The 25,700-nt window shown below is 41.0% G+C and overlaps 1 protein-coding gene and 1 pseudogene across 5 annotated transcripts in view; one reads left to right on the top strand and one right to left on the bottom strand.

Annotated features, from left to right (window-relative positions):
• Positions 1 to 25,700, top strand: part of ATAD2B (ATPase family AAA domain containing 2B) — a 234,062-nt gene that overhangs the window by 25,447 nt on the left and 182,915 nt on the right. For all 5 annotated transcript variants that reach the window (XR_009209482.1, XM_058426973.1, XM_058426974.1 and 2 more), the window contains exons 2-7: positions 5,319 to 5,470; positions 14,156 to 14,205; positions 14,569 to 14,722; positions 16,741 to 16,843; positions 17,697 to 17,805; positions 21,779 to 21,895. Coding sequence is in view for 4 of the 5 variants with exons in the window: in XM_058426973.1 (XP_058282956.1) it covers positions 5,319 to 5,470; positions 14,156 to 14,205; positions 14,569 to 14,722; positions 16,741 to 16,843; positions 17,697 to 17,805; positions 21,779 to 21,895 (685 nt within the window). In the remaining variant the exon portion in view is untranslated. The remainder of the gene's footprint in view (positions 1 to 5,318; positions 5,471 to 14,155; positions 14,206 to 14,568; positions 14,723 to 16,740; positions 16,844 to 17,696; positions 17,806 to 21,778; positions 21,896 to 25,700) is intronic.
• On the bottom strand, positions 157 to 612 carry LOC116480388 (small ribosomal subunit protein uS15-like; annotated as a pseudogene).

Genomic DNA, 25,700 nt, shown 5'->3' with positions numbered 1-25,700 from the left:
ATGCTGGCCTGGGCTATCTAAATTGGTATAGTAGTTTATAGGTGCTAGTTTCTGTATCACAGATATACTCTAGCTTAAAACACATGATGTTGCTTCCTCAGTGACTCCTTTTTTTTCAATAAACAATCATTTTATTACTTGAGTACATAGACAAACTTATGCAACCAGGGCAGAGGCTGTGGATGACTCATATTTCCAATTGGGAGGGAGGATTTGCTTGGTCTTATATTAATAATATCGAGCCAGTGGGTGAATTTGTCTGTCAGAATCAGATGGAATTTGGCATCCTTATCCTTTCTGTTCTTGTCAAGATGCTTTCGAATAGCAACTGCTTGCTTAATTAAACAGTAGAGATCCTCAGGGAGATCAGGCGCAAGTCTTTTGGACTTAAGGATTCTTAAGATTGTATTGCCTGTCACAAAACATACTTGTGCAACACCATATGAGCCTCAGGATCACACTGATTTGTAAGGGAGGCAGACACTTCTTGGTCAGTTTGTAAGTCTGCTCCTTCATGTCATCAGATGTCAGCTTCAGCCAAGTGGGAACCTTGCAGTGACAGGGCAGAGCCAATTGAGACAGGCCCTTCCCAGGAGCACACATGCAACTCATGATGGTGGCAGTCAGGTGGTCCAGTGACTACGTCTTGAATGTGTTGTATAATAATGCTTTTCAAACTCTAATGTGCACATGAATCACCTGGGGATCTTTTAAAAATGGTTTCTGATTCAGTGGGTCTGAGGGTGGAGCCTGAGATTCTACATTTCTAATGAGCTCCCAAATAGATGATGCCCATGTTGTTGGTTCACAGACCAGAGTTGGAGTAAAGAATGTCTTGGATTAGTAATTCAGTTAGATGACCTTTAATGCACACTTTAACCTTGGGAGTCTATAAATATCCCAGGTTGGAGTGGGTGAGCTAGTATAAAGAAAGCTAAAGCTAGGCGTGGTGGCTCATGCTTGTAATCCCGGCGCTTTGCGGGGCCGAGGCGGGAGGATCTCTTTAGGTCAGGAGTTTGAGAACAGCCTGGCAATGAGACCCTGTCTCAAATAAAATAAAATAAAATAATAAAAATATAAAATAAAAAGTAAGAGGCTGGGCGCGGTGGCTCATGCTTCTAATCTCAGCACTTTGGGAGGCCGAGGCGGGCAGATCACGAGGTCAGGAGTTCGAGACCAGCCTGGCCAACACAGTGAAACGCTGTCTCTACTAAAAATACAAAAATTAGCTGGGCGTGGTGGTATGTACCTGTAATCCCAGCTACTTGGGAGGCTGAGGCAGGAGAACTGCTTGAACCAGGAGGTGGAAGTTGCAGTGAGCCGAGACCACTGCACTCCAGCCTGGGCGACAGAGTTAGACTCTGTCTCAAAAAAAAAAAGAAAAGTAAGAAAACTGTATTAGAAATGAAAGGACTACTGGGCGCGGTGGCTCACACTTGTAATCCCAGCACTTTGGGAGGCTGAGGCGGGCGGATCACGAGGTCAGGAGTTCGAGACCAGCCTGGCCAACATGGTGAAACCCCGTCTCTACTAAAAATACAAAAATTAGCTGGGCGTGGTGGCGTGTGCCTGTAGTCCCAGCTACTCAGGAGGCTGAAGCAGGATAATTGCTTGAACCCAGGAGGCAGAGCTTGCAGTGAGCCGAGATCGTGCCACTGCACTCCAGCTTGGGTGAGAGAATGAGACTCCATCTCAGAGGAAAAAAAAAAAAAAATGAAAGGACTAAATTAAAAAAACACTCATTTGAGTATAGTATGTTGACTGACAAAGGATTGTTATAAGATTGAAGTATATCTTAAATGATTTTCCACCCTGTACTGAATATAGTTTGGAAGTAGCTAGCTAGCTTTTATTGGGAACTTAACCTAATAAGTGATGGTGTATTATAAAACTAATACACCATCTTATTTATATACATGCTCATATTTGAATTTCAATTATTTTTTCTTTTGTGCCTTTTAGTGCCAGTATGGCCTTGTGGCTTTTTTTTTTTTTTTTGAGATGGGGTCTTGGTCTTTCACCCAGGCTTGGCGTGATCACAGCTCACTGCAGGCTTGACCTCCTGTGCTCAAGCAATCCTCCCACCTCACCCTCGCTGAGTAGCTGGGACCACTGGTGCATACCACCATGCCCAACTAATTATTATTATTCTTTTGAGACAGAGTTTCCCTCTTGTTGCCCAGGCTGGAGTGCAATGGCATGATCTCAGCTCACTGAAACCTCCGCCTCCCGGATTCAAGCAATTCTCCTGCCTCAGCCTCCCAAGTAGCTGGGATTATAGGCATGGGCCACCATGCCTGGCTAATTTTGTATTTTTAGTAGAGATGGGGTTTCACCATGTTGGTCAGGCTGGTCTCGAACTCCTGACCTCAGGTGATCCACCCGCCTCGGCCTCGCAAATTTCTGGGATTACAGGCATGAGCCACTGCGCCTGACTTAACTAATTTTTATTTTTAAATTTTTTGTAGAGATAAGGTCTCATTACATTGCCCAGGCTGGTCTGGCACTCCTGGCCTCAAGTGGTCGTCCTGCCTTGACCTCCCAAAGTTTTGGGATTTCATGTGTGAGCCACTGTGCCTGGCCACAGATATTTCTATATGGTAGCATATTGAAAAGGATTATAGATACTTGTTGACAAAAAGAGTCGAACTCTGTAAAATATTTAAAGAGATTTATTCTGAGCCAAATATGAGTGGCCATGGACCAAGACACAGTCTCAAGAGGTCCTGAGAACATGTGCCCAAGGTGGTTGAGTTATAGCTTCATTGTATACATTTTAGGAAAACATATGACATCAATCAGTACATGTGAGGTCTACATCGGTTCAGTCTGGAAAGACGGGAAAGATGGAGGGCTTACAACTGATAGGTGGATTCAAAGATTTTCTAATTGGCAATTTGTTGGAAGAGTTATTTTCTAAAAACCTGGAATTAGTATAAAGGAGTGTCTGGGTTAAGATAAAGGGTTGTGGAGACCAAGATTCTTATTGCATAGATGCAGTGGCCTCCCTTAGAGACAACAGGTGGCAAATATTTTTTGTTCAGACCTTTAAAAGTTGCTGGGCGAAGTGTGGTGCCTCACACCTATAATTCTAGCACTTTCAGAGGCTGAGGTGGGCGCAGGAGTTTGAGACCAGGAGTTTGAGGCCAGGAGTTTGAGACCAGTCTAGGCAATATAATGAGGTCCCATCTTAACAACAACAAAAAATTAGCTGGGCATGGTGACAGGTGCCTGTAGTCCCAGCTACTTGGGAGGTTGAGGCTAGAGGATTGCTTGAGTCCAGAAGGCAGAGGCCTCAGTGAGCCATGATCACATAGATTGAGACTCTGTCTCAAGAAAAGAGATTTAGGTATATATGTATGTGTATGTTTATATGTTTATATATTCCTTAGCTCTTTCTGCTGAGAGCACTTAATTGCAGTGAAACCTCAGTAACAGTGAGCACACGTGCACACGTAGTGCCCAGCTTTTGGTTTCTAAATACTATCATTGACTAAGAGGAACCAAGGCTCCTTGGAGAAATGCTAATCTAGGGCCAGAGAGGGAAAGTATAAAATGAGCCTATAGAATTCAGTTGTGCCAGAAAGTAAGGAAGTACTCAAAATGATGAGGATGTGTCAAAAGACACAGGAATTGCCTTGAAGGTGCTCACACTGGCTAAATCTCACATAATTTGAGCAACAAAATAAATAGAGTAGGAAATTATAATTTGTAGAATAAAATAAGAATCCATGATACTGATAAAAATATAAATGAATAAATGAATTTGGGGGGACAGGGCAAGCTCTCTGTTAAAATGCCAACTACAAATGTAGAAGGAACGATGGAATTAGATAATCACCATCTTTGTGGTATTTGATAATGGCAAGAGTAGTCAATGAATACTAAGGCTGGTTGGTAGAGATTTGATGAGGAACAGGATATTGGTGAATTATCAAAATAATCCGCCATAATATATAAATCAAATACAAAGGAAAACATAGTTACTTTACAGTGAAGAAACCTGGCAGACACCAGGTTGACCAAGTGATGAGGGTTAACATCCCTAGGGATGGGAAGGATAGGTATAGTACGCACAGCATCATTTCTGTGTATTCTTTTTAAGAATATGTGGCCTGAATCTGATTATTAGGAACATCAGCTGGGCCCAGATTGAGGGTGGTCCTAGAGAATGAAAGGCTTGTACTCTTTAATTTTTTTTGAGACGGAGTCTGGAGTGCAGTGGTTGCTCACTGCAACCTCCACCTCCTGGGTTTGAGTGATTCTTGTGCTTCAGCCTCCCGAGTAGCTGGGATTATAGGCGTGTACCACCACACCTGGCTTTAAAAAAATATATTTTTAATACAAATGGGTTCACCAGGCTTGTCTGAAACCCCTGACCTCAGGTGATCTGCCCCGCCTTGGCCTCCCAAAGTGTTGGGATTACATGCATGAGCCACTGCACCTGGCTCGCCTGTACTCTTGACCGTCAAAGACATGAAAGATAGGGAAAGAAGGAAAGACTGATTGAGGGAGACTGAGGAGGTCCATTAACTAAATGCAATATGTGTTTCTGTTTAGGATCCTGCACCTGAAAGAGAGGTGTTGTTGGGACATTTGGTAAAATTTGAATATGTCTGTGGTTTGACTCTGTATTATACCAATGTTCATTTCCTGATTGGGGGGTTGTATGGTGGTAATGTAGCAAAGTGCCCTTGTTTTGGGAGGTACATACTGGAGTATTTAGGAGGGTGTGAGGGATTGTGTCATACAAAAAAGATACATATCACACTAAACATTTAAGAACACACACCCTTTCTTGAACATTTTTCAAAATAAAAACAAGAAACAACATATTTTTCTGATTATAAATGTAATCTTTCTTGTTTTTATATTTACAGATTATACATTTTGCTATATTTGTAGTATAATTCAGTAAAATTTATTGGTTGACAAAATGCTTGATTATCCAGGAATATTAACAATTCTTTTTTTTTTTTTTGATGCAAAGTCTTGCTCTGTCATCCAGGCTGGATTGCACTGGCATGATATCAGCTCACGGCAGCCTCTGCCTCCCGGGTTCAAGCGATTCTCCTGCTTCAGCCTCCCAAGTAGCTGGAATTACAGGCGCCTGCCACCACGCCCAGTTAATTTTTTTTTTTTTTTGGTAGAGGCGGGGTTTCGCCATGTTGGCCAGTCTGGTCTTGAACTCCTGACCTCAAGTGATCTGCCCACCTCGGCCACCCAAAGTGCTGGGATTACAGGAGTGAGCCCCTAATATTAACAATTCTATTTATCTTAATAGGAATAATAAATACATTTTTAACATTGTCTTTCAGAAAGTTGAAGTTGATGGTAGTTTAAGTGATAGCCACATATCTCCTCCAGCGAAACGCACTTTGAAACAACCTGATTCTGTTTGCAAAGACAAATCAAAATCACGAAGTACTGGTCAGCGAGAGGAATGGAACTTATCAACTGGACAGGCCAGGTGAGAAAGGAGAACTCATTGATTGTTTTTTCATAAATTACTGAATGTGATTCAGGGCTGATATTAATGCTAATTTTCTTAGCTTATAAAATAAGTGTCTTGTAAATACTTTTAAGTAAATTGTATTAAACTTATTTTATAATTTTTTATGTAATTTTATTTTCTCCCAATATACTCTAAAATATATTTGTTTTATAAAGATATATGGTATGTAACAGAAATTACCATAAGTAAAACAATAAGGATTTTGATGACTCTTGAGTATGCATATGTATTTATAGTCCTGAAAATTTTAATAAAACATATGGTCAGAGTTATATTTTTATTTGAAAATAAAATCTCTCTTTTTTAAGATTATTGACTATTTCACTTGAATCGATATACTAAGATATAATGACATTTAAATTAATTTTAAAAGACATCTTTTCATCTATTATCCTGTTTTTAACTTAAATTTGCTTTGTGTCTGGTTCAGTATGTATCAGGAAAACTTAATTTTAGTCAGTTTCATAGTAAATTACCGACATTTACTCCTAAACTGACTAAAATTAAGTTTAATTTACTCCCAAATGATAGTTAGGTTAGGCACACACATAGAAAATATTTAAACATTGAAATCAGAATCTTTAACTTCTGTTTTATATGTCTTTATTTTTATTTTTTTCTAATTAAAAACAGTTTTTTTTTTTTTACATGGGTCTGGGAACTAAAGGGTTCTTTAAACTCTTTATTTATTTTTTATTTTTTTTTTTTGAGACGGAGTCTTGCTCTGTCGCCCAGGCTGGAGTGCAGTGGCGCGATCTTGGCTCACTGCAAGCTCTGCCTCCCGGGTTCACGCCATTCTCCTGCCTCAGCCTCCCGCATAGCTGGGACCACAGGCGCCTGCCATCACGCCCGGCTAATTTTTTTTTGTATTTTTTTAGTAGAGACGGGGTTTCACCATGTTAGCCAGGATGGTCTCGATCTCCTGACCTTGTGATCCGCCCGCCTCGGCCTCCCAAAGTGCTGGGATTACAGGCTTGAGCCACCACGCCCGGCCTTAAACTCTTTAAAGTAGAAGTGCTGATGATGTGTGACTGAACAGAAGTAAAAGGGAAGTCCTTTGTTTTTATTCTTCAAGTATTTAAAAATATTTTGATTTTTATATGTGTAGGTAAACTCTGGATACTTTTATTCTCTAGTGAAAAAAAGTCTTTGGGGTTATATAGACTTTGACAGGCTGTGTACATTTATTAGTCCCTAAAGGGTCTCCGTACTTACTAAAATATACTCCATAAGATGTGCCAGTTTATGTTTTTGTAATTTGCATTATATGGGGCTAAGTAGAAAAATACATGAATCATAGTCTGTTGATTTTTATTTTTCTTTCCCACACCCATACATCTGTGAGATGAAACAGGTCTGGATCATTATGATGATGTTACTTTAGTACTGCCATGTAATTACACTTTTAGACTTGATCTACCTGTTATAATCTCTATCCTGCATTTATTAAATGAGTGAATCAAATATCTTCTAGATAAATATTCCTAACAATGTTCTTTTAGCATTAAAATTGGACTTTTAAGATGATTTTAACAGTTTATTCAAGTGCAAGTAATATACTAGATTTCTCTTATTTTATCCACCCAGCAGGCCTTTAGTAAATTGATCTTGATATTTCTTTTCTTTCTTTCTTTCTTTTTTTTTTGAGATGGAGTTTTGCTGGAGTGCAATGGTGCTATCTTGGCTCACTGCAACCACCGTCTGCCAGGTTCCAGTGATTCTCCTGCCTCCACCTCCCGAGTACTTGGGATTACAGGCATGCGCCACCACTCCCAGCTAATTTTGTATTTTTCGTAGAGACAGGGTTTCTCCGTGTTGGTCAGGCTGGTCTTGAACTCTGGACCTCAGGTGATCCACCTGCCTCGACCTCCCAATGTGCTGGGATTACAGGCATGAGCCACTGTGCCTGGCTGATATTTCGTATAGAAGTCTTTCATATAAAAAGGCCTCAAAAATTTTGGGAGAGCGTGTGAAAGATATGCTTCCATTTAGGAATCATTTAGGTACCATAGAGTGAGATATTTCTTTAAAAAAATACTGAATGCATTTTGAGTAAAAAACTTAAATAATGAATACTAATACATTTACTATTTCTGTTTTGGCAAAAGGACAATGTTTAGTAGCTCACACAATTTAAAAAGATTTTTGAGGCCAGGCATGGTGGCTCATGCCTGTAATCCCAGAACTTTGGGAGGCCAAGGCAGGAGGATTGCTTGAGCCCAGGAGTTCAAGAACAGCCTGGGCAACATAGTGAGACCTCATCTCTATGAAATATTAAAAAATTAGCTTCAGGCACATGCTTGTAGTCCCATCTACTTGAAAGGCTAAGGCTGGAGGATGCCATGAGCCCAGCAGTTTGAGGCTACAGTGAGCTGTGATCACGCCATTGCACTCCACCCCGTGCGGCAGAGTGAGACCTGTCTTCGTAAAAAAAAAAAAAAAAAAAAAAAGTTTTTTTTTTTTTTAGTTTATTCATCTAGGAGTCTGAGTAACTGTTAAACTTTTAGAATTAAAATCTTTTGATGTTTCAGATGACCTGAAAATAAAATGCAATTTGACCTATTAGATTCAATAGAATTTAATTTTAAGGAAAGCTTGTAGTTAAAAATATTTTAGATTTTGAGATAATATAAATACAAAAAATTAAGAATTACTTAAAGGCTCGTATTTGTTTTTATGTCATGAACCTGAGAATCTTGATTCCTTTATTTTGGTAGTCTAAACTCTTATGAGCATCTAAGGTAAACTTACTGAAGTCCTTTCACAAAAAATAATTTGTTAGAAATAATAATTCATATGGAGGAAAATGGAATACAGATAAGAATTAGTATTAGCTATGAAAAATAATGAATTCTAAAGAACTTTGCAAAGACCACTAAGGTCGTTAAAGAAATTACTGTTAATTGGCAAAATAAATTTCCATTTTAGAGTTAGGTAATTGGATGAAGATAGAGATAAAAGTGGACCTAGAACTTCTGAATCTTCATAAGTGATTTGAGATAGATTATGAGTTTTCTTTTGGGGTGAAACCTGGGTTTAAAGGCCCAAGTGTATCAACAGAATTTTTTTTTTTTTTTTTTTTGAGACGGAGTCTTGCTCTGTTGCCCAGGCTAGAGTGCAGTGGCGCAATCTCGGCTCACTGCAAGCTCCGCCTCCTGGGTTCACGCCATTCTCCTGCCTCAGCCTCTCCGAGTAGCTGGGACTACAGGCGCCCGCCACCACGCCCGGCTAATTTTTTTTTTGTATTTTTAGTAGAGACCGGGTTTCACTGTGGCCTCGATCTCCTGACCTCGTGATCCACCCGCCTCGGCCTCCCAAAGTGCTGGGATTACAAGCGTGAGCCACCGCGCCCGGCCAACAGAATTTTAATGATTGATACTTTTAGTAAAATAGGATGTTTTTGGTCAAAAATATTTTTTAATATATAGTTTTTATATTGTATATAGAAATTCCCAAATATACATACTAATATAGACAGATGTTGTAGCTTACAAATACTTTGAGTACAGAATGCTATTTTATTGACTTTTTTGGTCAGCGGATATTTATTTAGCTACTAGTCATTTAACCTGATATATATCTAGAATAATACGCATACTCTAAGATACAGACAAATTGAAATTTTCATAAGACTTACTGTACACTTGACTGGGCGTGGTGGCTCACACCTGTAATTCCAGCACTTCGGGAGGCCAAGGGTGGTGGATCACTTGAGGCCAGGAGTTGGAGACCAGTCTGGCCAACATGGTGAAATCCCATCTCTACTAAAAATACAAAAATTAGCCAAGCATGGTGGCGCGTGCCTGTACCCAGCTAGTTGGGAGGCTGAGGCATGAGAATTGCTTGAACCCGGGAGACAGAGGTTGCAGTGAGCTGAGATCGTACCACTGCACTCTAGCCTGGATGACAGAGTGAGACTCTGTCTTAAAAAAAACAAAAACAAAAACAAAACCCGGGCGCAGCGGCCCACGCCTGTAATCCCAGCACTTTGGGGGGCCGAGGCGGGCGGATCACGAGGTCGGGAGATAGAGACCATCCTGGCTAACACCGTGAAACCCCGTCTCTACTAAAAAATACAAAAAATTAGCCAGGCGTGGTGGCGGGCGCCTGTAGTCCCAGCTACTCGGGAGGCTGAGGCAGGAGAATGGCGTGAACCGAGGAGGCGGAGCTTGCAGTGAGCCAAGATCGCGCCACTGCACTCCAGCCTGGGCCACAGAGTGAGACTCCGTCTCAAGAAAAAAAAAAAAGATTTATTGTATACTCAAATGTAGCATGCTTGAAAGTTTTCTTTTGTGGTTAGGTAATGAGGAAGTAGTGAGGTGAGGCAGAAGTATAACCACCTATGTGGACTGCTGAGGCATATTAGAATCGAGGAGTGGTAGTGGTTAAGTGAGGTATGTCAGAACCTGGGCTTTTTTGGCCGGGCGCGGTGGCTCATGCTTGTAATCCCAGCACTTTGGGAGGCCGAGGCGGGTGGATCACGAGGTCAGGAGATCGAGACCACGGTGAAACCCTGTCTCTACTAAAAAATACAAAAAATTAGCCGGGCGTGGTGGCGGGCGCCTGTAGTCCCAGCTACTCGGAGAGGCTGAGGCAGGAGAATGGCGTGAACCCGGGAGGCGGAGCTTGCAGTGAGCCGAGATTGCGCCACTGCACTCCAGCCTGGGCGACAGAGCGAGACTCCGTCTCAAAATAAAAAAAAAAAAAAGAACTTGGGCTTTTTTGAATTGAGGTTTATAACCCTCATAAATCATTAAATGCCTTGAGTTTATATGGGAAAGGGAGAATAAGTATGATTTTTAAGTCTGATATTGCAATAGTGTGTGCCCCAGATAATTAAAGCTGTAGAAAATTCTAATGTAATAATCACCTAATGCAAAGTGAAACTGGTCCCATTTAAAAATTCAGGAAACAGGGTTAGGTGCAGCGGCTCATGCCTGTAATCCCAGCACTTTGGGAGTCTGAGGTGGGGGTCGGGATGGGGGGGGTATCGTCAGAGTTCAGGAGTTCGAGACCAGCCTGGCCAACATGGTGAAACCCTGTTTACACTAAAAACACAAAAATTAGCCAGGTGTGGTGGTGCATGCCTGTACTACTTGGGAGGCTGAGGCATGAGAATTGCTTGAATCCAGGAGGCGGAGATTGCAGTGAGCCAGGATAGAGTCACTGCACTCCACCCTGGGCGACAGAGTGAGGCTCTGTCCCCTCAAAAAATAATAAATAATAAATAAAAATTCAGGAAACAGTGATACAGGGAAAAAATCTCCAACCCGCCTTCCTTCTTTTCAAAAAATAGATACCCACTCAATTTAAGTGACCGACTTTTGGGAACATTGATATAATACAGAAACTTTTAGGCACATGCGTTTAAGCAGGCTAACCCTTACAAAATCTCAGTATAGGCTGGGCGCGGTGGCTTATGCCTGTAATCTTAGCAATTTGGGAGGCCAAGGCGGGCGGATTACCTGAGGTCAGGAGTTCAAGATCAGCCTGGCCAACATGGTGAAACCCTGTCTCTACTAAAATACAAAAATTAGCTGGGCATTATGGCGGGTGCCTGTAATCCCAGCTACTTGGGAGGCTGAGACGAGAGAATCACTTGAACCCGGGAGATGGTGGTTGCAGTGAGCCAAGATCGCACCACTGCCCTCTAGCCTGGATGGCTGAGTGAGACTCCATCTCAAAAAAAAAAAAAAAAAGAAACCTCAGTATATTAAATCTTTTAATATACTCATGTATTTCATGTCATGTCTCCTTTTTCAATTTCTCTCCCTTTTATAAAGATGATGATGACAATAATCTATGACTATAAGGTAATTAGATCAATTGAAGAACAAGTTTTTAAAAATTATTATTATTATTTTTTTTGAGACAGAGTCTCGCTCTGTCGCCCAGGCTGGAGTGCAGTGGCGCGATCTAGGCTCACTGCAAGCTCCGCCTCCCGGGTTCACGCCATTCTCCTGCCTCAGCATCCTGAGTAGCTGGGACTACAGGCGCCCGCCACCGTGCCCAGCTAATTTTTTTTTTTTTGTATTTTTAGTAGATACGAGGTTTCACCGTGGTCTGGATCTCCTGACCTCATGATTCACCCGCCTCGGCCTCCTGAAGTGCTGGGATTACAGGCGTGAGCCACCACACCCGGCCAAAAATTTTTTTCTTAAAACAGATCTTTCATTAGTAATAAAAGCCAAGTAAGCATTGTCTTCTTTAGAGTAGACAAAAAGCTTATTGTGCTTTTTTCCCTAATGATGTTACCATTGTTCCGAAAAGTTTTTGATTTCTTTTGTGGAATGACTTTAGGGTCTGCATCTTATTCTTTTGAACAATTCAAGTGATGTCAAATTCCAACCATTTGGCTTTGTGTATAGTCAGAATTCATTTGGTGCCAAGACTTGTGAATAAACTGATGAAGCTGAGTTAATGCTTTGTTGGGTCTAAAGACAAAGCATATTTATGAAGTAATAAAGTTGGTTTTTCTATGTGGTTTTAAGTGGATTTTGAGAGTGATTCTCAAGAATTCCAGGAATGCATTGTGTAATGACAACATTGTAAGAATACCTGTATTACATCCATTTAGTTACTTTATAGTCACACTCATATACCTGGAGAATCATGTGCATTGTATACAGTGGTGCTAAAAATGAAATTTTCTCCAAGATAGTATATTAGGAAAAAGTATTTTTTTTGTTGTTTTGTAGAGGAAAGGGGGGGCTAGATTTTTGTTGTTAATTGTTTTTTGACAATCTGAAGATGCATAGTAGTTTGAGGGTTTTGTTTTGTTTTGTTTTTTGTTATTTATTTATTGTTTTTAGACGGAGTCTCGCCCTGTCGCCCAGGCTGGAGTGCAGTGGCGTGATCTCAGCTCACTGTAAGCTCCTCCTGCCAGGTTCACGCGATTCTCGTGCCTCAGCCTCCCGAGTAGCTGGGACTACAGGCTCCTGCCACCATGCCTGGCTGATTTTTTGTATTTTTAGTAGAGATGGGGTTTCACCGTGTTAGCCAGGTTGGTCTTGATCTCCTAAACTCGTGATCTGCCCGCCTTGGCCTCCCAAAGTGCTGGGATTACAGGCGTGAGCCACCATGCCCGGCCTGTTTTTTGTTTTTTAGATGGAGCCTTGCTCTGTCACCAGGCTGGAGTGCAGTGGTATGATCTCCACTCACTGCAACTTCTGCCTCCTGGGTTCAAGCAATTCTCCTGCGTCAGCCTCCCGAGTAGCTGGGATTGCAGGTGCCCGCCACCACGCCCAGCTAATTTTTGTATTTTTGGTAGAGACAGGGTTTCACCATGTTGGCCAGGCTGGTCTCGAACTCCTGACCTCAGGTGATCCACCTGCCTTGGCCTCTCAAAGTGCTGGGATTATAGGCGTGAGCCATCGCGCCTGGATTGAGTTTTTGTTTATACCCTTTAGTCATCTTAACTGTGACCTTTGCTGGGCCAGGGGTATTGTGATATACAGTATATTTATAATTTAACATGAAGAGTACTGGAGTAACAAAAAATGTTAGATTATTTTAATTAAAAATTTGTGCAAACCACATAGATAGAAGGCAGTCATAGGGCCTGGGTGCGGTGGCTCACGCTTGTAATCCCAGCACTTTGGGAGGCCGAGGTGGGCAGATCACCTGAGGTCAGGGGTTTGAGACCAGCCTGACCAACGTGGTGAAACCCCATCTGTACTAAGAATACAAAAATTAACTGGGCATGGTGGCATGTGCCTGTAATTCCAGCTACTTGGGAGGCTGAGGCAGGAGAATCGCTTGAGCCTGGGAGACGGAGGTAGCAGTAAGCTGAGATCGTGCCACTGTACTCCAGTCTGGGCGACAGAGCAAGACTCTGTCTTGGGGGAAAAAAAAAGAAGACAGTCATATGTATTTGTGATTTTCTGGATGTCCTTTCCCTAGTTTTTTAATCTTCGAAACTAATAATTGTTGGATATTTCAAAAATATCTTAGTTTGCATTGACAACTCTTTTATTATGCAGCAATTTAGTTTTTACTTTTGAACTTTCTGACTATACTAAGAAGTACGGTGACTTTTTCCTAGTCCTCATGTTTTGATGGCCTTTTTAGTAACTTTCCAGTGATTTACATTTCTCTTCTTCCACCCAAAAGGGAGAATTGTAAAATGGCTCTTTTGATAAATTAGCTGTTTCATTTGTCAGATTAAATGTGTAATAAAATACTTTGAAGAAATTACTAAATGATATTGGTATTCAAGCACTTTTTTCTCACTGTTTATTGTGTTAATAAATTTATCATTGTTTGAATTTTATTTCATCAACCAAAACCAATAGTTAATGCCTGTGACCCCTGCTACTCATGGTCTCAGTTAATTTTATGGTGCATATTAAGCTTAAGCCTTTTTTTTGGGTTTTGATTTGTAGAGTTGATGGCAGAGTAAACTTAGTTTATAATCTGTTATTAAAGCTTTTCTTGAAGTAATGAAATGGCTTTTAACTAGCTAGTATATTTTATTAATTGACATATTACCAATCTTACAGTAGAAAAAGTTATCTTTACTTTTAAAAAAGTTTTAAAGATTAAAATAATATTTTAAAGATTAATTCCAGCAGTATTGCATTTCTTGCTTATATAAACAAATGTTGATGTGTTTGCATATTAAATATTATTGTGTTCTAGGTTAACTTCTCAGCCTGGTGCTACATTACCAAACGGACATAGTAGCTTATGTGAGTATTCTATTATAAAACTGGTTAGTATTAAAATTCTTATAATGTTAGAGAAAGCAGTAAAGTGGGGAAAAATAGAGTGATTTAATAGTGTGCTGAGCATACAGTTGGAAATGGCTAAATTTCAGTCATAGTAAAAAAAATGTATATAATTGTTAAACTTTGAGAAATCAGCATACCTGAAATTTAAATTATTTATGACAGATTGGAAAATTTATAGAAATTTTAGATTATTGAATATTAAAGCCATTTAAAAGGTTATATTAAACTTTTTGTAGTATTTTAAAAGTAATTTTTTGATTTTTTTCTTTTCTGTCTTTGTGTATTCTGTACTTTGAAATGTAAATATCTTTCTTCTTGTAGCCCTTCGAAGCCATCCCCTTCGAGGGGAAAAGAAGGGAGATGGGGACCTTTCTTGTATAAATGGTGACATGGAAGTCAGAAAAAGTTGTCGTTCCAGGAAAAACAGATTTGAAAGTGTGAACCAGAGTTTGTTATTTGATCAACTAGTAAATAGGTATGAATGCCAAGTATTAAGCAGTTTCATTTAATTATTTGTTTTTTAAGACAGTTACATTTAAAAAAAATAACATAAGCAACAACTTAGCAATCAATACAGTTCTTTAAAAACTTAACTTGAAGCTGGGTGTGGTGGGTCAATTCAAGATTTTGAATTGAAGATGTTTTGAGACTGAGTATGTGGGATTGAGTCTCTTAGCTAGTCAGTGAGCTGATTATCCGTTCAACGTCTGCATCTGTAAAACTTTATTCTTCTCAGATAATATGTCATCCTACTTAATCTTTACAACAGCGTGGAGAGGGTAGTCAGTACAGTCCCTATTTGGCAAGAGAGGAAATTATATTCTACAGTGATCACATCAAATTTGGGCTTAAGTTATTATTAAAACTTAAGTATTGTTCAGTATCTAGATGCATAGTAAATGTTACGTAAGTATTTGTTTAAAATATAAAGTAAAAATTGCTAAGATAGCCAAGTGTGGTGGCTGGAGACTGTAGTTATAGCTGCTCAGGAGGCTGAAGTGGGAAGATCCTGAGCCCGGGAGTTCAAGAGCAGTCATGGCAACACAGTGAGACCTCAGCATCTCGCCCAGGCTGGAGTGCAGTGACGCGATCATGGCTCACTGCAAGCCCTGCCTCCCGGGTTCAAGTGATTCTCCTGCCTCAGCCTCCCGAGCAGCTGGGACTATAGGCACGTGCCACCATGCCCGACTAATTTTTTGTATTTTTAGTAAAGACAGGGTTTCACCATGTTAGCCAGGATGGTCTTGATCTCCTGACCTTGTGATCTGCCTGCCTTGGCCTCCCAAAGTGCTGGGATTACAGGCATGAGCCACTGTGCCCAGCACCCCATCTCTTAAAAAAAAATTGCTAAGATGTTAGCATGTATTTCTTTTTTCTTTTCTTTTTTTTTTTTTTGAGATGGAGTCTCGCTCTGTCGCCCAGGCTGGAGTGCAGTGGCACGATCTTGGCTCACTGCAAGCTCCGCCTCCTCGGTTCACACCATTCTCCTGCCTCAGCCTCCCAAGTAGCTGGTACTACAGGCGTCCGCCACCATGCCTGGCTAATTTTTTGTATTTTTAGTAGAGATGGGGTTTCACCGTGTTAGCCAGGATGGTCTCTATCTCCTGACCTCGTGATCCACCTGCCTCTGCCTCCGGAAGTGCTGGGATTACAGGCGTGAGCCACCGCGCCCAGCCTAGCATGTATTTCTTGAATGACAGTGTTCTACTTGAATTTCTAAAAGAGTCTTTCCAGTAAACCTTATATTGGCTTTAAACTTTTTACAAATTGTTTTATTTTCTACAATTACTTATCTTTATACAAATAAAGACAAAATAATTTTATACCATTACTTTATACAAGTTATTCTTAATACCATCTTCAATAAAAAGATTGAATTCGTATTTTTTCAGTGTCATATATCTGATAATTATTCATAGAGGCATTATGGATTTTTTATTGGGACCTTATTAACAAAAGCCTTATATTTAAAAAGTTTTATTTTAATGCATAAAGGTAGAAGATGTCCTGGTTTTGCTTTTCTTATTGGGCACTGTATTCTGATGATGGATGCTGGTTATGAAAGAGGTATTTAATTGGGATGTGGTGGGGCGCACCACTGTAATTGCAGCGCTTTGGGAGGCTGAGATGAATGAATCGCTTGAGCCCAGGAGTTCAAGAATAGCCTGGGCAACATGGTGAAACCCCATCTCCACAAAAAAATATAAAAGTTAGCTGGGCATGGTAGTGCATGCCTGTAGTCTCAGATACTTGGGAGGCTGAGGTGGGAGGATCACTTGAGCCCAGGAGGTTGAGGCTGCAGTGAGCCATGAACAGGCCACTGCACTCCAGCCTGGGTGACAGAGGGACACTCTATCTAAAAAAAAACAAAAAAGAAAAAAAAGTTGTGTATAGTTACACATCAGAGATGATTTGATTACACTTTCACAAAGAGCTCTTTTATGTATATGGTGCCACCATTGTCTAAATCCTGATTTTATTATATGATTGTAGCACTGCTGAAGCTGTACTACAGGAAATGGACAACATTAACATCCGACGGAATCGTCGATCAGGAGAAGTAGAACGACTTCGAATGTGGACAGATACAGAATTTGTGAGTATATTAGCTGTAGCAATCTTTGTAAATATTTTTTATTTTAATTGAGGAATTTAAAGGGAGAATGCAACAGTTGGATGTTTTTGAATTAGCACCAGTGTTCCTTCGTCTTCATTTCCAACTTAGTTTGGGATTTTATTGCTTGCTTATTTCTTTTCTTCATTCTCCTCTTGCTACAACCTTCCCAAGAAGACCCTCTTCACTTTTGCTGGATGAGTCACCTTAAAGTGCAACTGTGATTCTGTTATTCTTCTGATTTGAACCATTAGTGGTTTTTTGTTGTGCACTGAAAATTAAAAACACCTTGATGTTGATGATCTGGCTTCAACTGTGTTTTCTCACACACCATTGCCTAAGTGTAAACAAATCATTCTTGTTCCTATAACTTTTACTCTCGTTAATATTTCTAATTAGTGACTGATGCAGTTCTACCTTTGTTTCAAGATTCATTTCAGATACTGCCTCCCTTCCCTTTACCCCATAACAAAAGGAGGGTCTTCTCTTTGAATTCTGGAGTACTTTGTGCCTCTCTTTATGGCATTTAACTTATTTTACTTTCTTTTATAATTACCTGTGATTGTCTTATTTCCCTCCTACTAGGCTGTAATTTGCTTGAGGGAGAAAGTATGTTGCTGGTATTATGTGTTTTACACTTTTATAGATTTATTATAAGTTTTTTCCCTTTTATTTCTTACATTTATTGAATTTAGGAAGCTCCATTTTCATGAATCTATGGCATGCAAATAGGTGCTCAATAAATTTTGTTGAGCAGGTATGTCCCATTGGGTTGTTTTTTTGTAGTGGAGAATAAGTGTCATGTTACTATTTGACAGATTTCTTTCTTTAAAAGGAAAACATGGATATGTATTCAAGAGTGAAAAGGCGAAGAAAGTCACTAAGAAGAAATAGTTATGGGATACAAAATCATCATGAAGTTTCTACTGAGGGTGAAGAAGAAGGTTTGTAAAGCACTTTTTGAAATTCGAGAAAGTTCAGGTGGGAGGGAAGAAAAATAAAATATACAAGTAATATATGTAGAATATTGCTGAGTAGGTGGTTTTTGGATTTTGAGGTCTATATTGTATAGTTTGAAATAGTTTAAATTCAGTTGGGAATCTGAGTTTCATTTCCTTCATTTGGAAAAATACTTTTAAGTGCACATTATACATTATGTAATGTATTTTATTAGTAGCCATTGGTAGTCCTTCAGTGATCTGGTATGGGATTTGCTTTGGGCTCATTTGCTTCTTAGATGAGGCCTTTTTTGTACTTAGGCACCTTCTAACTGGATGGTTACTTTGCTATCCGTGGCCTCTAAATCTCTGATTATGTGGATCACAAATTTAGGTATGGTCTGAGGAATAAAGAGTAAAGTTTAGAGAGAGACTTCTAATACCAGTGGAAAGGGACTATACTGTTCTTTTCTGAGGCCTTTGTGGGTTCTGAACTGAAGAACCCAGACTGAACTTGTAGGGCCGGAGTTGGGAACATGACAGCAGTACATTGGCCCCGTGGATTATAAATTGATGAACGGTACACCTATAGGATTTAATTCTGAGGCATTAATCTTTTTTTTTTTTTTTTTTTTGAGACAGAGTCTTGTTCTTGTTGCCCAGGCTGGAGTACAGTGGTGCAATCTCGGCTCACTGCAACCTCCACCTCCCGGATTCAAGCGATTCTCCTGCCTCAGCCTTTCGAGTACTTGGTATTACAGGCGTGCACCACCATGTCTGGCTAATTTTTGTATTTTTAGTAGAGAGGGGTTTTGCCTTGTTGGCCAGGCTTGTGTTGAACTCCTGACCTCAGGTGATCCGCCCGCCTCGGCCTCCCAAAGTGCTAGCATTACAGGTGTGAGCCACCGCACCCGGCCTGGCATTAATCTTTATTGAAATGGATTTTCAGAAGATTCAGAAGATTGTAAATGCAGAATAGTAGTACTTTATAGGGGAATCTTACTAGTTCCCATTATTTGTGTAGTTTAGATTGAGAAGACTGTGTTTTTTAAAAATTCTGTAGTTAATATTTTATTAGCGAGTTTTGAAGAGGTGATATCTCTAATGAAGGTACTTTATTGAGCAAATATTATTGTTGTTACAGCTAGAACCTCTAAATTGCTTCCTTTGGAGAAAATCAGTATAGGTGAGACAGATTTATAATGCGATTTTTGCCTTTTCATTAACTGAACATCTTTGTAGAGTTTCCAAAGTAGATATGCCATATTTAGAATTTTTGCCTGTAATACTGTGTTACTGTACAGACATTTTTCAAAAAGTAATGTTTTGGATATTTAGATAACTTATTTAGGTACAAGTATTTTATAGTATTATTTAGATAAATACTGTGTTTGTTGATTTTTCTCTACAACCTAACAATAAAAATTTTTCAAATAATGCTTTCCAATGTCATGAGTAAAATAGAAAGTCCTTGGCAGGTTTTTTTTTTTTTTTTTTTTTTGAGACAGTTTCTCACTCTGTCACCCAGGCTGGAGCACATTGTCACAATCACAGTTCACTGCAGCCTTGACCTCCCAGGCTCAAGCGATCCTCCCACCTCAGCCTCCTGAGTAGCTGGGACCATAAGCACATGCCATCATGCTCGGCTAAATCTTTTGTAATTTTTATAGAGATGGGGTCTCGATACGTTTGTTGCCCAGGCTGGTCTTGATCTCCTGAGCTCAAATAGTCTTCCTGCCTCAGCCTCACAAAGTGCTGGGTTTATAGGCGTAAGCCACGATGTCCAGCACTTTGCAGTTTTAGTCTTCTACTTCCCTAAGTATCACTGCCAGCTTTATATTTTTTTCTATGCTTTAATATGATTGTGTTATATTGACAGTTCTTGTGGTTAAAAAGTTACATATTGCATTTGGGGGTTCGTATGCTTACTAATTTTCATCAGATCTTTTTTTGTTGTTGTTGAGATGGAGTCTTGCTCTGTTGCCCAGGCTGGAGTGCAGTGGCGCAGTCTCGGCTCACTGCAAGCTCCGCCTCCCGGGTTCACGCCATTCTCCTGCCTCAGCCTCCCAAGTAGCTGGGACTACAGGCGCCTGCCACCATGCCTGGCTACTTTTTTGTGTGTTTTTTGTAGAGACGGGGCTTCACTGTGTTAGCCAGGATGGTGTCCATCTCCTGACCTTGTGATCCGCCCGCCTCGGCCTCCCAAAGTGCTGGGACTACAGGCGTGAGCCACCGCGCCCGGCCTTTTTTTTTTTTTTTTTTTTAAATAGAGGCCGGGTGTGGTGGCTCACCCCTATAATCCCAGCACTTTTGGAGGCTGAGGCGGGTGGATCACTTGAGATCAGGAGTTTGAGATCAGCCTGGCCAACATAGTGAAACCCTGTCTCTACCAACAATACAAAAATTAGCTGGGCATTGTGGTGCACACCTGTAAATTGCAGCTACTTGGGAGGCTGAGATACGAGAATCGCTTGAACCCGAGAGGCAGAGGTTTCAGTGAGCCAAGGTCATGCACTCCAGCCTGGGTGACAGAGCGAGATTCTGTTTCAAAAAAATAAAAATAAAAAAAAATAGAGATGGAATCTTGCTATGTTGCCCCAGGCTGAACTCAAACTTCTGGGCTCAAGCCATCCTCCTGCCTTAGCCTCCTAAATATTTGGGACTACAGGCAGGTGCCTCCACGTCCAGCTAGACTCTTATTTTAACTGTACTTAGATGTTATATCGTAGCTATAGCCCAAATCATTTTTAAAAAATAATATTTTGGCTCACGCCTGTAATCCCAGCACTTTGGGAGGCCGAGGCGGGCAGATCACCTGAAGTCAGGAGTTCAAGACCAGCTTGGTCAATGTGGTGAAACCCTGTCTCTACTGAAAATACAAAATTAGCCAAGCATGGTGATACATGCCTGTAGTCCGAGCTACTCGGGAGGCTGAGGCAGGCGAATCCCCTGAACCTGGGAGGCGGAGGTTGCCGAGATCGCCGAGATCGCACCATTGCACTCCAGCCTGGGCAACAAGAGCAAAACTCCAACTCACCAAAAAAAAAAAAAAAAAAAAAAAAAAACTTTTAGGATTTATGTACGTTATAATTTATTTTTTAAGTGTATACAGCTTAAAAAATGAATTATAGCTGGGCATGGTGGCTCATGCCTGTAATCCCAGCATTTTGGGAGGCCGAGGCGGGTTGATCACCGGGTCTGGAGTTCGAGACCATCTTGGCCAATATGGTGAAACCCCGTCTCTACTAAAAATACAAAAAATGAGCCGGGCGTGGTGGTATGTGCCTGTAGTCCCAGCTACTTGGGAGACTGAGGCAGGAGAATTGCTTGAACCCAGGAGGCAGAGGTTGCAGTGAGCCCAGATCGCGCCACTGTACTCCAGCCTGGTGACAGAAACTCTGTCTCAAAAAAAAAAAATTTATAAAATGATCACTCATGTCAAGAAATAAACTATTACCAATACCGTAGAAGTCTGTTTCATGCTCCCTCTCAATGCCTACATGCACTTTGCTACCAAAATGTAACTAATCCATGCTTAACTGTGGTCAACAGGCCTAACAAATCATTACACTGCCAACAAAAGTTGATCTTGCTGTAACATTAGTAATTACGTATAAGCATATTTTTTTGAATTACCAAGTGGTATTTGAATACTAATCTTATTTAGTGGTTGAGCATTGATTGAGGTTTGCTGTAGTTGGGTGAAATTTTAAGTCTGTTTTCTATTATTGCATTGTATGACCAAAGAGAATCAAAGTTCCTAAGTAAATCAAGAGATAAAATATGATCATATTAATTTATTTAGCAGATAATTGTATTGATCATTGGCAGGGAAAGTATTTTCTTTTACATCCATTTAGGTTGATTTTTAATTATGTATGCTTTACGTAATATGTTGGCACTTAAATGTCTAGAGTAGACCAATCCTTTTGAATTAAAATAATGCTTTTTTCTTTTCTTTTTGTGTGTGGGAAACTAGAATCTCAAGAGGAGGATGGAGATATAGAAGTTGAAGAGGCAGAAGGAGAAGAAAATGATAGACCATATAATTTGAGACAGAGAAAAACAGTGGATCGATACCAAGCACCTCCAATAGGTAGGCAACTCTAAATAACTTTTTTCTTTCTGGTAGTTGAGTAATTTATTCTGCCTCACTGCTTTTTTTTTTTTTTTTTTTTTTGAGACAGAGTCTCATTCTGTCGCCCAGGCTGGAGTGCAGTGGTGCAATCCTGGCTCACTGCAATCTGTGCCTCTTGGGTTTACGCCATTCTCCTGCTTCAGCCTCCCGAGTAGCTGGGACTACAGGTGCACACCACCACGAGGTCAGGAGATCGAGACCATCCTGGCTGACATGGTGAAACCCCGTCTCTACTAAAATTGCCCCATGGCTTTTAAAAAAATTAATATTGCCAAATTTAAAAGAAGGAAATCTCTTATAGGTTTTATATACTGTATTTTTTACTACATATACTTCTGTGCACACACATGCAACTGAAAGAAAGTCAAAGTACGTGGTAGCAGTATTGATTTACATACAGCATGTACATTTTATTTATAGAAGCTTGCGTTTAATAATACGGCTCATGCTTTTGCATTACACTGTATAGTTTACTGAGCACTTTAATTTAATTTATAGCAGTGCTTTAGGGAACGTATCTCTCTTTTTTTTTTTTTTTTTTTGAGACAGAGTCTGCAGTCACCCAGACTGGAGTACAGTGGCGTTATCTCAGTGCACTACAGCCTCTGCCTCCTGGGTTCAAGCAATTCTCCTGCCTCAGCCTCCTGAGTAGCTGGGATTACAGGTGCCCGCAACCACACCTGGCTAATTTTTGTATTTTTTTCAGTAGGGACAGGGTTTCACCATGCTGGCCAGGCTGGTCTCGAACTCCTGACCTCAGATGATTGGCCCACCTCGGCCTCCCAAAGTGCTGGGATTACAGGTGTGAGCCACTGTGCACGGCCTAGGGAAAGTATCTTTTTTTTTTTTTTGAGACGGAGTCTTTCTCTGTCCCCCAGGCTGGAGTGCAGTGGCGCGATCTCGGCTCACTGCAAGCTCCGCCTCCCGGGTTCACGCCATTCTCCTGCCTCAGCCTCCCAAGTAGCTGGGACTACAGGCGCCCGCCAACACGCCCGGCTAATTTTTTGTATTTTTAGTAGAGACGGGGTTTCACTGTGTTAGCCAGGATGGTCTCGATCTCCTGACCTCGTGATCCGCCCGCCTCGGCCTTCCAAAGTGCTGGGATTACAGGCTTGAGCCACCGCGCCCGGCCGGGAAAGTATCTTTATGGTCCAAGGGGTTAAGTGACTTACCCGAGGTCACAAAAATAGTATACGGCTGCAGCTTGGCCAATAACTTAGTTGTTTTCTTTTTTTCTTTTTCTTTTTTTTCTGGCAGAAGGAAAAAGTTAAAAGTTTATCTTTTAGAGAAGGGATCTCACTATGTTGTTCATGGTGCAGTGTAATGGCTGTTCAGAAGCACAAATATAACACACTACAGCCTCAAACTCCTGAGCTCAAGCTATCCTCCTACCTCAATTCCTGGTGTAGCTAGAACTACAGGTGTACAACCAGCATGCCTAGCTAATTAATTTTTTTTTTTAGAAACAGGATCTTGCTGTGTTGCCCAGGCTGGTCTTGAACTCCTGGCCTGAAGGGATTCTCCTGCCTTGGCCTCCCAAAGCACTGTGATGTCTTGAACCACTGTACCCAGCTGTGTATTCCTTTTTTTTTTGCTGAATAGCATTCTGTGGTGTGGATATATCACAATTTGTTTATCCATTCATTTGTTACTTGACATTATGATCCTTTCCAGTTTTTGTCTATTACAAATAAAGTTGTGATGAACATTCACATATAGGTCTTTGTGTGGACATATGCTTTTATGTTTCTAACAAATACCAAGGAGTAGAAAGGCTGGGTTTTATGATGAGATATAAGAAGTTACCAAACTCTTTTTTAAAGTGGTTATACCATTTTTACTAAGAGTGTATCAGAGCTGTACTTGCTCTGTATTCTTGCCAGCACTTGGTATACTCAGATTATTTAATTAATTTTAACAGGTATTTATTATAATTTTAGTTTACATTTCCCTAATGGTGTTGGAGCATCTTTTCATTTGTTTTTGTTTTTGACAGTGTTAAATCTTGGGTAAAATATCTGTTCAGATCTCTGGCCATTTTTTCATTTGGGTTGTTTGTTTTCTTATTATTGAGTTTTGAGATTCTTTATATGTTCTGGATATTAGACCTTTAACAGGTATGTCATTTGCAAATATTTTTAAGACAAGACAGTCTGTTGCTTGTCTTTTTTATTCTCTCAATAGTATCTTTTGAAGAGCAGAAGTTTATAATTTTATTTTATTTTATTTATTTATTTATTTTGAGATGGAGTCTTGCTCTGTCACCCAGGCTGGAGTGCAGTGGCATGATCTCGGCTCACTGCAAGCTCCGCCTCCTGGGTTCATGCCATTCTCCTGCCTCAGCCTCCTGAGTAGCTGGGACTACAGGCGCCTGCCACCACGCCTGGCTAATTTTTTGTATTTTTTGTATTTTTTTTTTTTTTGAGATGGAGTCTTGCTCTGTCGCCCAGGCTGGAGTGCAGTGGCGCAATCTTGGCTCACTGCAAGCTCTGCCTCCTGGGTTCACACCATTCTCCTGCCTCAGCCTCCCGAGTAGCTGGGACTACAGGCACACGCCACCACGCCCGGCTAATTTTTTTGTATTTTTAGTACAGATGGGGTTTCTCCGTGTTAGCCAGGATGGTCTCGATCTCCTGACCTCATGATCGCCCGCCTCGGCCTCCCAAAGTGCTGGGCACCTGGCCTATTGTTTTTGAGACAGATCTCACCTTGCCCAGGTGAAATCATGGTCATCTTGGCTCACCAACTATTCTCCTGCTGCAGCCTCCCAAGTAGCTGGGACTACAGGCATGCGCTACCACACCTGGCTAATTTTTGTATTTTTAGTAGAGATGGGGTTTCAGCATGTTGGCCAGGCTGGTCTTGAACTCTTGTCCTTAGGTGATCCACCTGTGTTGGCCCCCTAAAGTGCTGGGATTACAGGGATTACAGGTGTGAGCCACCATGCCTGCCCATTTCTAATTTTAATGAACTCCAATTTATACTTCTTGCTTTTTTTTTTCTTTGTTGGAGATAGGGTCATCCAGGCTGGAGCGCATTGGTGCGAACATGGCTCACTGCATTCTTCTGCTTCAGCCTGCTAAGGTGCATGTCACCATGCTTGGCTGATTTAAAAAATTTTTTTTGTAAAGTTGGGTTCTTTTTTTCTTTTTCTTTTTTCTTTTATTTTTTTTAGAGATAGTCTCATTCTGTCGCCCAGGCTAGAGTGCAGTCGCCCAGGCTGGAGTGCAGTGGTGCTGTCAGCTCACTGCAGCTTCTACCGCCCTGGTTCAAGTGATTCTCCTGCCTCAGCCTCCCAAGTAGCTGGGATTACAGGCACCTGCCACTGTGCCTGGCTAATTTTTGTATTTTTATTACAGATGGGGTTTCACGATCTTGGCCAGCCTGGTCTTGAACTCCTGACTTCTCATGATCCACCCGCCTTAGCCTCCCAAAGTGCTGGGATTACAAGTTGTGAGCCACAGTGCCCAGCCCGCCCTTCCTCCCCTCCCCTCCCCTGCCCTCCCCTCCCCTCCCCTGCCCTCCCCTCCCTTCCCCTCCCCTTCCCTTCCTTCTTGCTCTGTCACCTAGGCTGGAGTGCAGTGGCATGATCTCAGCTCACTGCAACCTCTGCCTCCCAGAATCAAGTGATTCTCCTGACTCAGACTCTTGAGTAGCTGGGATTACAGGCGCATGCCACCATGCCTGGCTAATTTTTGTGTATATATGTTTTTTAATAGAGACAGGGTTTCACCATGTTGGTCAGGCTGGTCTTGAACTCCTG

This window comes from Hylobates moloch, unplaced genomic scaffold (assembly GCF_009828535.3).
Source record: "Hylobates moloch isolate HMO894 unplaced genomic scaffold, HMol_V3 SCAFFOLD_13, whole genome shotgun sequence".
Taxonomy (NCBI): Eukaryota; Metazoa; Chordata; class Mammalia; order Primates; family Hylobatidae; genus Hylobates; species Hylobates moloch.
Note: the sequence above shows the minus strand (reverse complement) of the source record. Positions and strands in the feature narration are given on the sequence as shown.